At 37.0% G+C, this 14,539-nt stretch overlaps 1 protein-coding gene across 1 annotated transcript in view; it reads right to left on the reverse strand.

The window, feature by feature from the left end:
• Window positions 1-696: 696 nt before the first annotated feature.
• Window positions 697-14,539, reverse strand: part of lmgA (anaphase promoting complex subunit lemming A) — a 51,143-nt gene continuing 37,300 nt past the window's right edge. The window contains exon 3 of the mRNA XM_090400365.1: window positions 697-923. Coding sequence (XP_090256491.1) covers window positions 808-923 — 116 coding nt within the window. The 3' untranslated portion in view covers window positions 697-807. The remainder of the gene's footprint in view (window positions 924-14,539) is intronic.

A 14,539-nucleotide genomic window follows, 5' to 3' on the forward strand; every position in this document is an offset into this window, starting at 1 on the left:
CATATTTATAAAAATCTTCAAATTATAATCTCTGAAGCTAATGCTATTAATAGTACAAATCAGGTACAAATTTTAGTACCTGATCTCAAAAGATAATCAACCACTTGGAAACTGCAGCCAGATCAGTAAAATCCTAATAAATGATGAAAACAATTTCTTTCTGAAGATATTCTTGGAAGTAACACCATAGCCAGATCATGCTGAAGTTCAGGCTCAGCACACCAGTTATTCTTGCTTTAAGAAAATCACTTTGCAATGAGTATTTTATTCTTTTCAAAATTTACTTCAACCATATATTTGTCTGATAATTACATTTTTGATATCAAATTTTATTTTGTAACCTCACAGGGAAATCTCTCTCACACATACAAGTGTGCATGCCTGACTTCCCTCACATCTATCACATAAGGGAAGCCAATGACAATTTATGATCCGATATGCAGAATTTCCCATTATACAAGAATTTTAAAGAATGCGTTACTTCTTCATATCAAGATATAACTGTACATTAAACTCTAAAATTTTTATATTTATTCTTTCTTATTAAATACTGAATTATAGTGAAATAGGAGTATATTCAACCGACACAAGTTTAAATTTGGAACATCTTTTGTGAAAAATTATGAAGTTAAAAATATATTACAAAACAAAACAGTTTCATATCTTCATTAAAAATCTGTACATCTAAAAAAAAAAAAAATTGCAGATATCATTTATTTATACATTAATTATATACAGCAATATGATGAAAATAATGTCTATAAATTCTTCTTGATTTTATACATATATAAACAAAATTTCTTCCTTTTATTCTTTGAATTTCCATTCTTGTCTACACATAGGACAAAGCTGATGAACTTGTTGAGAATTCAGCCATTTCATAATACAGTGTATATGAAAACAATGAGAACACTGACCCCAAACTGAAGAGAAATAGGAAAAAAATTACAATAATATGATTAATATTTAGAATAATCAGGACACAATAATAATAGTGGATATATTTTCAAAACAGGATAAAACATATTTTAATTATAATATTTAAGTGTGATCAATTAAAGTTAATTCAGTGCAATATCCAGTGCATTTCTACACTTTTCATATGTTTCCTTCTCTCTCTAACAGTGATAATATTGATATTTTTTCAAATATATCATAATTTTCTGATATATAAATTTTATCTATCTCTTGCATTGTCAACATACACATCAACAAAACATGTAAATGTTGATGGTGCACACACAAAATTCTGAAGTCTAAAACCTAAAAAACAGAGTATTAGGTAATCATCTGCACTATTTCTTTTGTACATATTATGATATTCAGCCTCCATAGCTCAGTCGGTATAGAGAAGCCCTTTGGTTGGAAAGACCTGGGTTCGATTCCCATCCAAGACGTGAGGAACCTTTATCTGGTCTCTTTTGACTAAAGGTGAGTTAGCCTGTCTCATACGGAGGCAGAGGGTTTTTTACCCAGAAACTCGGGTTTTTCGTCCCTCAGAACAGGCAAACCTGTCCCGTGAACACACACGGATTACAGTCATGAATACTTACGACAATATCCGGAAGAGATAGGGTCCTCACCATATGTCGTTACACATGTAGTTAACCATGAATCACATCATGTAGTCAACCTCCTAGATAGGAGATGGCACGTGAATGGATAGATTATGATATTCCAACAGAAATTGTAAACATTAATAGTATCCTATCAAATATTTTCTTCAGAATCTATTATTTCTCAGGTCCTGGAGTTGATCTTTTTTTTTTTTTTTCATTCTCTAAAGCTGGTTTCAGGACTGTCACAAAAGGCTGAAAGGAACTCACTAATGATGTCATCAAAAAATCAATTTAAGATATCTATTTATATTTTCACAATTGCTTCAGAATACAAGAGTATACATGGATTTGAAACAGCATGTAAACGCTCCTCTTTGATCCTTAAAAAAGATTAAAGCAGAGCAGTCTTCAGAGATGAACTGTAGACTCAAATATGCAAATATTACTCAAGAAAGATGAAAGATTTTGAAAACAAGCATCAAAATTTTGGAGACTCAGTGGCAGACAGCATTAAATGATTCAGCCAGAGAAACATGCAGTGAAGTTACCTCCAAGAATAGAAAAATCACAACCCTGTAGTAGGCAAACCCAACAAGTTAAAGATAGTCATGGTAAAGAAGAAAACATACTGAAAGTTCTTCACAAGTAAGTCAGCAAGTGCTCTGAGAAACATCTCACAAAGATGGCAAAATTATTATTACTAACACCAGATCTCTATGGAGCCAAAAGACTCATTGTGTAAGGTATTCCATCATGTGCATTCCTTCAATCTGTCCTCATAATTCCATATCCCAAAGACTAGTTAACCTTAGTCTTCTCTGGACCCTTTTCAATATATCCTCATCACTATGATAACTAGGGGAAATCTGTGCACAAATAATCCATATAAGGCCTCATACAATGGGAGCAGAGTCTCTTTATTTCTGAAAGTCAGGGTCCTCCACATCATTGCCATAATCTGATGTGATGCCTTCACAACTTGTGCAACATGACTTCTGAACTTCAGATCCTTGTCCAGCACCACTCCAAAGTCTCTTGTCTCCTGAACTTCATCCAAAATTTCCCCAGCAAATGCATACTTTACAACCTATTCTTGCCTACGAAATTCCAAACCTAACACTTTACAACATTGAATTGACAGTTCCATACTGCTGCCCATTTACACAATCTATTCAAGTCCCCTGAAAGGCCATAACATCTGCTTGATTGCGCCTCACTCTTCCTAGTTTTTCATTATCTACAAACAGTTATATATCACCAGTATCTCAATACTTATTAAAAGTATTGAGACTGATTCAAGACTTGTTAAAAAATCTTGAAACAGGTAGGCCAAGACTGATGATATCTCCCTGGATCACTGCCTTATTGACATCTAGCTTAATAACTTCTCATATACCTCTTGCTTACTCATTCAACGTTAAATCTTGTGTCATTTCATTTTCTGCACTTGAGCTTCTGATTTCACACTGAAGATTTAATGCCCTGATAAAGAGCTCACTGAATACCTTGACTACATCCTCTGCAGCAGTTACCAATCTTTCACATTCATCCATTAACACCATCTTTCATAATAATAATTCTTCTTTTAAATTGCCACAAATCAAAAAAATTTCTGAGGGTTTTCTTAGCCTGATCTGCTAATTTCTGCTCATAAATCTTTGCTGTTCAACTTACAACTAAGTCACTCTCCTGGCCTACTCTTTATACTCTTTGAGCAACTGATTATTAGCATTATCCATCTTGTGCTATCTCCAAAGTGCCTTATTCTTCCAGATTCCATGCTTAATCATCTCATTCATCCATTTTCCACCTACCTGATTCAGCCTTTTGACCACTGCAATACATTCACACAATGATACTGTTATATATTTCTTGTCAGTTCCAAGCAGCATTTATTTCCTTTCAACTCCTCATTCCATGCTATAGCTCCAAGATGTCTCCTAAGTGTCATCAACAGCCTTGTACTTACTCCTCACAGAAGTCTTCATATGGCTAGCTACAACCCAGGTGATCACTGGTTTTGAAGACACTGAAAAAGCTTAGAAATAGAGGAAAGAGTACTGTAACAAGAATCTGAGATGATAAGAGTGACATAAAAACTGAAAATAAAGATATCTTAGATTCTGGAGCAATTACTGTGAAATTTCTTTCTTTCAAGGTTACAACATTCATTTGTTAGAATTTATGGAGACACAAAAACACATACGCTAAAGCAATTCCTTTACTTACGATTAAGAAAATAACACTCAACATTTGGACCTCTATATAGGTTATCAGGAAAACATACATATGAACAAGACAGGAGCTGCATTAGGTACTACATACAAGTGTGCTAAATCTGTTTCGGTAATTGTTTATACTAGCCTGACCTCTGGTGAGAAAAAATATATAAATAAAATTAAATAATTAAATACATTTATTTATTTATTTTTACGGAAGTATAATAATATATAGAGGATAAAAAAAATTAATTACATTAAAACTACATCAAATGCATCTCTAGTCCTGTGATCTTACAGTTGTCTTGTGTTGGGGTTCAAGAATTATATTCTTGGTTTAATCCTTTATACAAGTACAAGCAAACAATGTTTGCATGTGAAGTATCTTCATGACTGGGCTACTTGTATATAGAGACTAATGACTTCACATCAATTGCTTTACTATTCCATAATGCAAAGCATACACCCTTTCTGATTTGTATAATGGTATGTGTTATGGCAATGGCCACCAGACCAATTTCAACCTTTACTGAGGTATATTTAAGTGCAGAGATAGCTCACCAAAAACTGCGAGTGAACTACAAGATCATGCTAAATCTCACTGAGTGACGACCCTTAAGGATCACTACTAAACTCATTACTCCTAACCTAAATCACTCCAGGATAGGAAGCTCAGGAGTGGTTCCACCCAATGAGAGGCAAAAACCCCACCAGGTGAGAGCCTCCCTCCCACTCTCTCTCTCTCTCTCTCCTCCCCAGGAAGCAACCTAATGACAAGCATTAATAAATGTCATCAGTAGGAGCCAGACCCAAAAGATTATAATTATTATTCAGGCCTTCATGGAGTCAAGAGACTCATTGTAGGAGGTCCTTCTTAGGAAACACAAAAGTCTATCATACCACTCATTGAACTCATTGACCGTTCTTACTCTCAACACTCTCTCAGGCAATGAATTCCACAATTCAACCACCCTCCCCACAAAGAAACCACTCCTCACCCTCTTGCTCACAGTTTCCTTTCGTAACTTCCAGGGATGGCCTCTTGTCATCACTCCTTCCCGCTGTTCCACCAAACAAAAGAACTCCCCAATGTTCACCCTGTAAATGCCTCTCAACAGTTTAAAAGTCTCAATCATAATCTCTCCTTCTATTCTACAAACTCTGCAGTCCACATTCCTTCAGCTGATCCTCATAACTGATATTGTATAGTCTTGAAACCATCTTTATCATCTGCCTCTGTACCCTTTTCACAGTTAATTTATCCCCTTCAAATCCTGGGGACCAAATATGAGAACAATAGTCCAAGTGTGGTCTGATCAGCGTCTTATACAATGGCATGATAACTCTTTTATCTCTGCAGGTCAGTGTCCTTCTCAGTATTGCAGCAATCCTCTGGGTTACCTTCACCACCTTTGCAATATGCTCCCTGAATTTCAGTTTTCTATCAATCATCACCCCCAGATCTCTTGTCTCAACTACTTCCTCCAGTACAGCTCCTCCAATCAAGTATGCAGCCTCCCATCGATGTAATCCCAAACTTCAAGACTTTACATTTTGCTGCATTAAACCAACATACCCATTCATTTGCCCATCTGTCTAGTTTATTCAAATCCTCTTGCAGGGCTACCACATCTACACTATTACTGATGATCTTTCCCAGCTTCACATCATCTGTAAACAACTGAATATCTCCTTGCAATCCATACACAATGTCCTTAATATAAAGTTGAACAATACAGGTCCCAGCACTGAGCCCTGTGGAACCCCCACCTGTAATCTTCTGCTTCCTTGATATTGCCCCACCATACACAACTCTCTGATACCTATCAGAAGCCAATCTTGAATCCAGTTGACTAATCCAACATTTAAACCCATGTGCTGCAACTTAAATATCAGCTTACCATGTGGCACCCTGTCAAATTCCTTTGCAAAATCCAAAAAAATGGCAACATATGCCTTTCCCAATCTAATGTTCTTGTCACTTTATTATAAAAGGCAATCATATTACTAAAGCAAGAGCACCCCTTAACAAATCAATGTTGATTCTCACAGATAACATTACCCTTGTCTGCCGAACGCTGTATATAGTCCTGCACTAATTTTTCCAAGACCTTAACAACTACTGATGATACAAAAACTGGTCTATAATTAGACACTTCCTGTCTGCTATCACCCTTATGCAATGGCACATCTTACTTTCCTTCCATTCCTTGGGTACCTTTCCTGTAGCCAGACTTTCATTGAAAAGCTAGGTCAGCGGAGCTGTCAGTTCTTTAGTACATTTTCTCAAAACCCATGGTGAAATACCATCCAGTCTTCCACAGCTTTACTGACCTGAGTACTCAGTATTTGGAACACTCTCTCCTCTTGCACCTCTAAACCTGCCCTATCCCTCTAATATTAAAACCTTCTTCTCCAGGATGAAATATTCCAACAAAGTGCTCATTGAACAACTCCATTATGTCCTCTGCATCAGTCACTCTATTCCCATTTTTATCTTGCAGTGTCATTCATCCACAATCGTTTCTCCTCCTACTAGCCACATAGCTAAAAATTTCCCTAGGATTTTCTTTGGATCTTAGTGCCAATCTATTCTCATATTCCAGTTTCACCTTCCTCACCATATTAGTCACTCTCCTGGCCTGTGTTTTATATTCTTCATGAATCTGCTCTTCACCCCTCTCCTTATATCTCTTTTTCACCTACAGTTACTGTTTGTCATCCACTTTACACCAAACTGTGTCCTCTTCTTCACTCGTGGAATACGGTTTACTATTGCTGCTAATAAATATTCCTTCACAATTTCCCAAGCACTAATGATATCCTAGCCTTCCAATTCTGCCCTCCATGGAACTGCCTCAAGTTGATATCTAAGACTATTATATTCACTTGCCTTATAATTCCACATAAGTTCCCTTTTCTTTGATACTTCTGCATGTCTATTCATCTTCCAAGTCAGAATCACATGGTCACTCTCTCTCCAACTGGTGGGAGAAATGTCATCTCAGTTATTATCAGCTCTTCTGATGCTATGACCAAATTCAAAACTTTTGAACCTCTTGTTCCCTCTATTACATGTTGCCTAAGACATTTATCCCTCAAGAATTCTAAAAATTCCATTCCTGTATTACTACATGCATTTGCCTCTTCCCAGCTTATACTGCTGTAGTTAAAATCTCCCATAACAATCATTCTTCTTGCATTTGCCAAGCTGAACTGCCTAAACATCTCCTGCTCTCCACCTTTCGTGCTTCTTGGTTTGTAGCAACACCCTACTAAATATCCTGTCTTGGCCACTTCTACATCACAGCATATGATTTCAAAACCATTAGTGTCAATGCCTTCCAAAGCTTCCACTCTTAGAGGACATAAGTCATCACTTATCATAAGCAGTACTCCAATACCACATTTTCCTTTCCTATTCTGCCGAAAAATGCTGTATCCTGCTACTTTAATTCCTGTTATTATATTATCTTCCGTCAACCACGTCTCCGAGATCCCAATAATATTTGGCCAGGCTGATGCTAACAGATCCACCAATTCATCTCCTTTATTTCGGATACCTCTGGCATTAGTATAAATCATAAAGATGTCACTTAATTGCCATAACCACACTTTCTATCGTCCCTCCGGGCAAACACTCTTCTGGCATCTTATCTTGCATACCACAGGTCATTGAGTCTCTTACCACTCAGTTTCTTGATTGCTCACCTGAATCCCTCACTCTCTCTCTCTCTCTCTCACACACACACATACTCCCCCCCCCCTCTAACCCCTTCTCTCCTACTTATCTGCTGTCCTGGCATCATTCTCTCCTTGGTTCCAGCACTCCCTCGCATTCTTCTCATTCCCTTCCTCTGACTCTTTCATTCCCCTCTCTCCTACTGTTTCTATTCTCTCCTCTATCATTCCATAACTCTCACTCCTACTCTGATTCACCTTGCATTCATCTCTTCCATTCGGCTAATATCATCTTTCATACTTCTCATCTCATTCCTGAGACATTCCACCTCCTCTTTCAGCTCATCTATCTCTCTCTGCAAGTTAGTCATTTACTCGCCATTCATTCTCCCAATCAAGACCGTCTCCAAAAACTATAGGAATTCAAGCCTTCCACACTCCTACTGATTCTCTTATTTCGCTCGTCATTTTCTCCTATCACACTACTCATCTCCTGACATTGATTTCCCATTCCTGATGCAACTAGGTCGGTTATAAAAATAGCTAATTCATTAAATTCCTCCCATTGTCTACATCTGGTGCAGATACGCACTCCCCCCCCCCTCTCTCACCCACCACATATCCAACTCCCGGGATGCATACATACTGCAAGCACTGCATGCCACAAAAAAATCCTTTATTATGTTATGCAAAATACTGTCCTTACATGGCGGAGGACTTGGTGACACGTCATTTGTATTTGGAGCTGCGGCCGCCATCATTCACGAGGAACTACAAAACTAAACGCTAAATATATATAAACGCTATACATATAGATGCTAAATAGTGCAGACTTATCTTCTCTTCCACCGCTGATGCGTCCGACTCTGACCTCGTCTTCTCGGTAGCACAATATATAACAACGAAAATCCAAAAGCATCACCACCACTAAAGAACGCTTGTGTTACTGAGAAAAAAATGTGGTGCAATTCACAAAGGAATGCACAATATACAACATTTAAAAACACTTTTTTTTTCTTTTTTTTTTACCACCACTCAAAAGGTGTCACACTTTTTGAAAGATTTTTTCACTTGGTTATAATATGAATTAATGATGCCAAGAAATTATATTTTTGAAATTGAAAAAACTTGCAACATCTATCTCTAATCCAGAGTATTATAATAATAAAGGTGTGACACCTTTTGACTAATTGTATATGGGATATATATGAATCCTGCATTACTTGAACCTTGGTATCTCCCTGTGTGGTTGCCGGGATAAGAATAGCACCAACGTAGCTAATGCATATCGTACGAGGCGAATAAAACTGGTACCCAGGGAGGGTAATGGATGGCAATGCTGTAGTCAATGAAGTTCTAACTGAGGCTCGGCTATTGCTGTTACCCTCTTGCCATGATCAGAGCTTTATAGCTCAATAACACCTTATCCTTACACTGTCCTCTACAGACAACGGGGAATATGAAAAGCAATCCTGCTTCGCCCCTTTAAGCCAGTCCTTATAAGGACTATAAGGACCTTGGTATCTCCTCTGAGTCTGGGAAGTGGCCCTTTCCCATAAGCATAGCATTATTCATATCTGAAAGAGCATGTGCTTTGCATTAAGGGGGGATACCAATTCAATTGATGTGAAGTCATTAGTCTTTATATACAAGTAACCCAGTAAAGATACTTCACGTGCAAACAGTGTTTGCTTACACTTGAATAATAATAATAATAATAATACACTAGCATTTGCTTACACTTGGTCTTCCAGATTCTATAGGTCAAAAGTGGGTCTTCCAAATTCTGAGAATTTCTAATTCATCATTCTTGTTGAGATTAGGATGATGAGTCAGCATCTCACAAGTTTCCTTGAATTTTCTTTCAAACCAGGTTTTCGTGGGGTGTAGGGCCTTGGTACTACCTTTCCAGTTAATTCTGCGACAAGTTTGGAGTGAACGGTCTGATAGGCATGTTTTACCACAATGAAGGAATTTAACAATGTGATAATGAACTGCATTAAGCTTAAAAGAAAGTTTTCTTCAGCCAAAGTGTTCTGTATTTATGTCCTTATGGAAAAAGCCATGAGGAATGCAAAAATCTGGAACTAAAACTTCTCAAAACAATTTCTCAAAACAACATTTTGCAACTAAAATCAGAGCCATCTAAGCTACATGAATTCCGACATTTGGGATATTCTAGAGAGGTTTCCAGACTATTCGGCAAAGCATATTTAATGTATTAAAAAAACTAATAGCAAAGACAGAAATAAAGAATGAAAGCAACAGACAATCCAGATGCATTACTATGGGGAGCATCCAATCACAAACTAGCAATATAAGGTGTAACCAATGACAAACAAACAAAGTGAGGAGAGGAGCAACGAATCAAAGCCAAGGTATCAACATATCCAGTAAACATAACGATCGAGAACTCATGCTTCTGTAAAAAGGCTTAACATATGCTACTGCACTAAGGTCATTATGCATTTACTTCCAGAATTTATGGCCTGCCAAAAATATACAAAACAGCCACTCAATGACCTACCAACTCATTGAGTGGCTGCACTCAATGAGTTGGTAGGTCATTCTCCCTCCTACATAAATAAATACACACTTCATAAACAAAATTAAAAATCGCTCTCAACAACGAAGATTTATTAGTTTTGATGTAACTGCCCTTTTCACGAATGTTGCAATCAATGACACGATTCTTCTCATAAAGAACAAATTTCTGCCTGATATCATGGCCCTCTTTGCTCACGTATTTCATATGGCAAAATTATATCCCCAAAAAGGAAGGAATGGCCATGGACTCATCAATCCCCCCCCCCCCCCCAGCTAATTTTTACATGAAATACTTTGCGCAACGAGCTCTAGATTCAGGAAGTCTAAAGCCCAAAGTTTGGTTCAGATATGTTGACGATATATTCATCATTTGGTCCCAGGGTCGTCAAACATTAAATACATTCCTAAGCCACCTGAACAAATAACACAATTGTATCCAATTTATCATCGAGATTGAAAACAATAACTCTCTTTTTTAGACACACTTGTCACACATCTTTCCTTCACAGTCTACTGTAAACCTACACACACACACACTGGTCAATATATACACAATGATTCATACCACCATCCAACACAAAAACTAAGGGGTCATGAGCACCCTCAAACAGAGCCCGAACAATATGTTGCGATTAGCAGGTACTGAAGAAGGAATATGAAATTATTCACCAAACAGTTCTCAAGATTCACCGAACTGTGACATGAACAAACACTACAATAAATTACTTTGCAATGGTAAAACAGGACTATGAGACTATGCACTCCAAACTTATCACAGAATTAACTGGAAAGGCACCAAGTCCCTACACTACACAAAAACCGGTTTTGAAAGAAAATTCAAAGAAGCTTGAATTTCTTTCTTCTGCTGCTACCTCTGGAACAGTCTGCCATCTTATGTGTTTTCCAAAGAATACAATCCACATCTTTTAAAGATAAAAGTGATCAAATTCCTTCTTACCCATCCACAGTCCTAGCATACTATATGGACCAACTGCTTGTGGATGGGTTACCCATAAAAAAAAGCTTGTGAGATGATGAATCATTATCATCATTCTAATCTCAAAAAGAATGATGATGAATCAGTAATTCCAAGAATCTGGAAGACCCACCTGCAACCTATATAGCATTCAGAACATGATGGCAGAATCCCAAACACAAGAAAACCTTAAGACAACAGGACTGTAGAGTGCATATGATGTCGTTCCATTGTAAAAGATTTACACACACACATAATTATCCTCTGAATATTATTATATATTATTATACACATGTAAAAAAAAAAAAAAAAAAAATTATTTTACTTATATATTTTTTCTCACCAGAGGTCAGGCTAGTGTAAATGATTAACAAAGCAGATTTAGCATATTGTTATGTAGTATCATGTAGTTGTGTCTTGTTCATAAGTATGCTTCCCAGATGATAACCTTGATATAGAGGTCAAAATGTCTGTTATTTTTTTAATCGTAAGTAAAGTAATTGCTGTAACACGTGTTTTTGTCTCCATAAATTCTACCAAATGAATTGCTGTGAAAGAATGAAACAAGCTGTGACAGAACAGCAGTAGAAAATATTCAAGAGGAATGAAGTCAGGAGTAAATGATATTCAACCAAAGATGCTCAAATATTAGAGGAATAATTCAGAGCACATGGATGGAAGGTCAAATTTCAGATGAATGACCTGAGTAGCACTCTCATACTATCCATGTATAAAAAGAGTAAAACTGTGTAAGAATTACAGAGGCTGCTGACAGTAAGATTTATGCAACGATACTTGAGAAGAGACTAAAAAAAAAAACTTAGAGAACTCAGTGTAGAAGAACAGGAAAAATAGAAGAACATGTAGCAATGGTGTTGACAGAAAAAAATACATTTATTGTTGAGCATTAACATGTAAACAGACAAACCTACAGGTTGATTGAGACCTGAATTTGTTCAAGAGATCTTCACGACAAGAATTCACTGCATTGGAATTCAGTGAGTTCCCATGCAGTTTCTGGCCACAGCATAACTGAACCCTACTTCACCGAAGAGGATGGTGTAACCATGACCTTGAAAATGCTAATCCTATAGAAAATGCTACATCGAGAATGTGTTGGTTCTGTTCACTCAGGATTTGCATAGGATATGTGTCGTGCAAGAAACATTCCGTTTTGTGCACAGGTATTCCAACAGGACGAAGCAACCAATCACACATCATATGGTTCTAGAGCCTATTTATCAGAACTATTCCTCAGAAGCTCATTTTGAGGTTCACAGAATTCCTGTACTCTTCATGTTCTCCTAATCTCACATCACTTGATGCCTTCATTTGGTGTATGTTGAAGGAATGGGTATTCCACCATGACCCACCTTCAATACTTGATGAATTACCGTATATTATCGCGTATAATGCGAACTAGAAATTTTTGTTTGAAAACTAGCCCTAAAATGCCATGTCCACGTACAATGCGATCTGTTAATCTTGTTCCATAACATTATAAATAATACAATACGAATTAACGAAAGAAATATTTATTTAAAAACAAAATGTCAAAATACAAGATAAATTAACAAAAGAAATATTTATTTTAAAACAAAATTTGTTTTAAAATAAATATTTCTTTCGTTAATACAGTCAAAATACAATACGAATTAACAAAAGAAATATTTATTTTAAAACAAAATGTCAAAATCCTTTAAATTCTTCTTCATCTTTTGAGACGTCAAACATTTCATTTATAAATTCATCTGTAGGGATTGCGTCAGTGTAGCAGTTGTCGTCATCGTCTTCATGCTCTCCAATTTGTTGTGCATCATCCTCGCTTTCGTATGTGACGTGATCTTCGGATCCATCCATTGAATTACTTATTCCACATTTAAGAAATGAGCATTGAATCATTTCAGATGGTATCGAATCCCATGCTTCTTTAACCGAGCTGGTGACTTGGGTGATCTCAAGCTTCTGAAAATTCCCACCCTTTGTCATCTTCACCAAACCAGATGACATCCATTCTCTCCATTTTTCACGTAAGTGATCTTTAAATGGCTTATTTAAGCTGACATCAAGTGGCTGCAAAACGGAAGTTAGACCACCCGGTATGACTGCTAGGTCTGTACGTATCTCACGTGCTTTCTCTTTGCCTGCCTCTGTTAAATGTGTCCGGAACATATCAGAGACTAGCATGCTTTGTTGATGTAACAAGCTACCTGGACGTATGTCCAGGTAGCTTGTTACGTCACACTTGATCCAGCCACAATTGTACACCTTCTTCATCCATCCAACCTTTCTGATTGGCACGAACAATTACACCTGGTGGAAATTTCATATGCTTTGGAATTTTCTTCCTTTTAAATATCACTGTTGGCTTTAATTTGGTTCCATCTGCCATGCATGCTAGAACAACGGTAAAATGCGTTTTTTCATGTCCGTTGTTTTTATGAAGACACCCTTTTCACCAACTGAATTACTGTTCGATTCTCAGGCATATCAAAGTACATGGGCATCTCATCCATACTGCCAATTTGGGAAAGTTCATATCCGTGACACTTCCATAATTTTATGATAAATTTATGGAAGGACTGCACTTTTTCTTCAAGCTGCTTTGGTAACTTTGGCACAATTTTTGTTCGGTGTCGTAATGTTAATGCTTTGCGTTCCATAAATTTGTTGCACTACCCAGGCAAAGCAAGAAAAGATGAAATACTTGGTGCCCCCTTGAATTTACCATTCTTGAGTTGTAGAGCTCGAAAACGAATTGCATTTCTTGTTACTATAATGCCATCTTGTCGTTGCGTCAAAATCCATTCATTTAGCTCTTCTTCGAGTTCTGGAAAGGATGCTACATCTCCATGACGGGCACGTTTTGTTTTGGGGATTTTTTCAAGACTGTCTTTTTGCTTACGCCAAAGTCTAATATTACTCTCTGCTACACCAAATTCTCTCATAGCAACACTGTTATTATGTTCTTCTGCAAACTGCACGACACGCAATTTAAATCCTGCTTCAAAAGATGAATGAACGTTTACGTTTCTGTTGGCTCATTTTCAGGCTAGGTTTGTTTAACGAATAATATTTAAAATGAACTGCGGTTAAACCGATATACCTAATTGTGCTCTATCATTCGGCAACAGAGAGCGCATGCGCAGATACGATGCGTGCTTGGTCGCCGAATGCGAGTGGGTCCAGTAGATTTGGGTGCATAGGCATTAGGTAGTATATATTGTGTGTGCAAGTCTAATAAGATGTTATATTTTTTACTTTAAGTAGTATTTTTTACCATAATTTTTTTGCATTATACACGATAATATACGTAAGTGATAAAATAACACAATATGTCCAGCAGATGTCCCAACCGTTGTTCTCCAAGATGACAGAGAACCTTCACATGCACTATGAAATTGTCTTGAAAGACAAGGTACCCATTTCAAGCACATAATCTATCATTGTTAATGCCTTATTCGACCTGAAATAAGTGGTAGATCATAGATGATGATTTTAATTGCCTGGTGGAGGACCACCACTTGCTTATTAGAGGAACAAAGTGGGATGAAAAG

The sequence above is a fragment of the Typopeltis vanoorti genome, chromosome 11, assembly GCF_054136105.1.
Source record: "Typopeltis vanoorti isolate ZY-2024b chromosome 11, IOZ_Tvanoo_1.0, whole genome shotgun sequence".
Taxonomy (NCBI): Eukaryota; Metazoa; Arthropoda; class Arachnida; order Uropygi; family Thelyphonidae; genus Typopeltis; species Typopeltis vanoorti.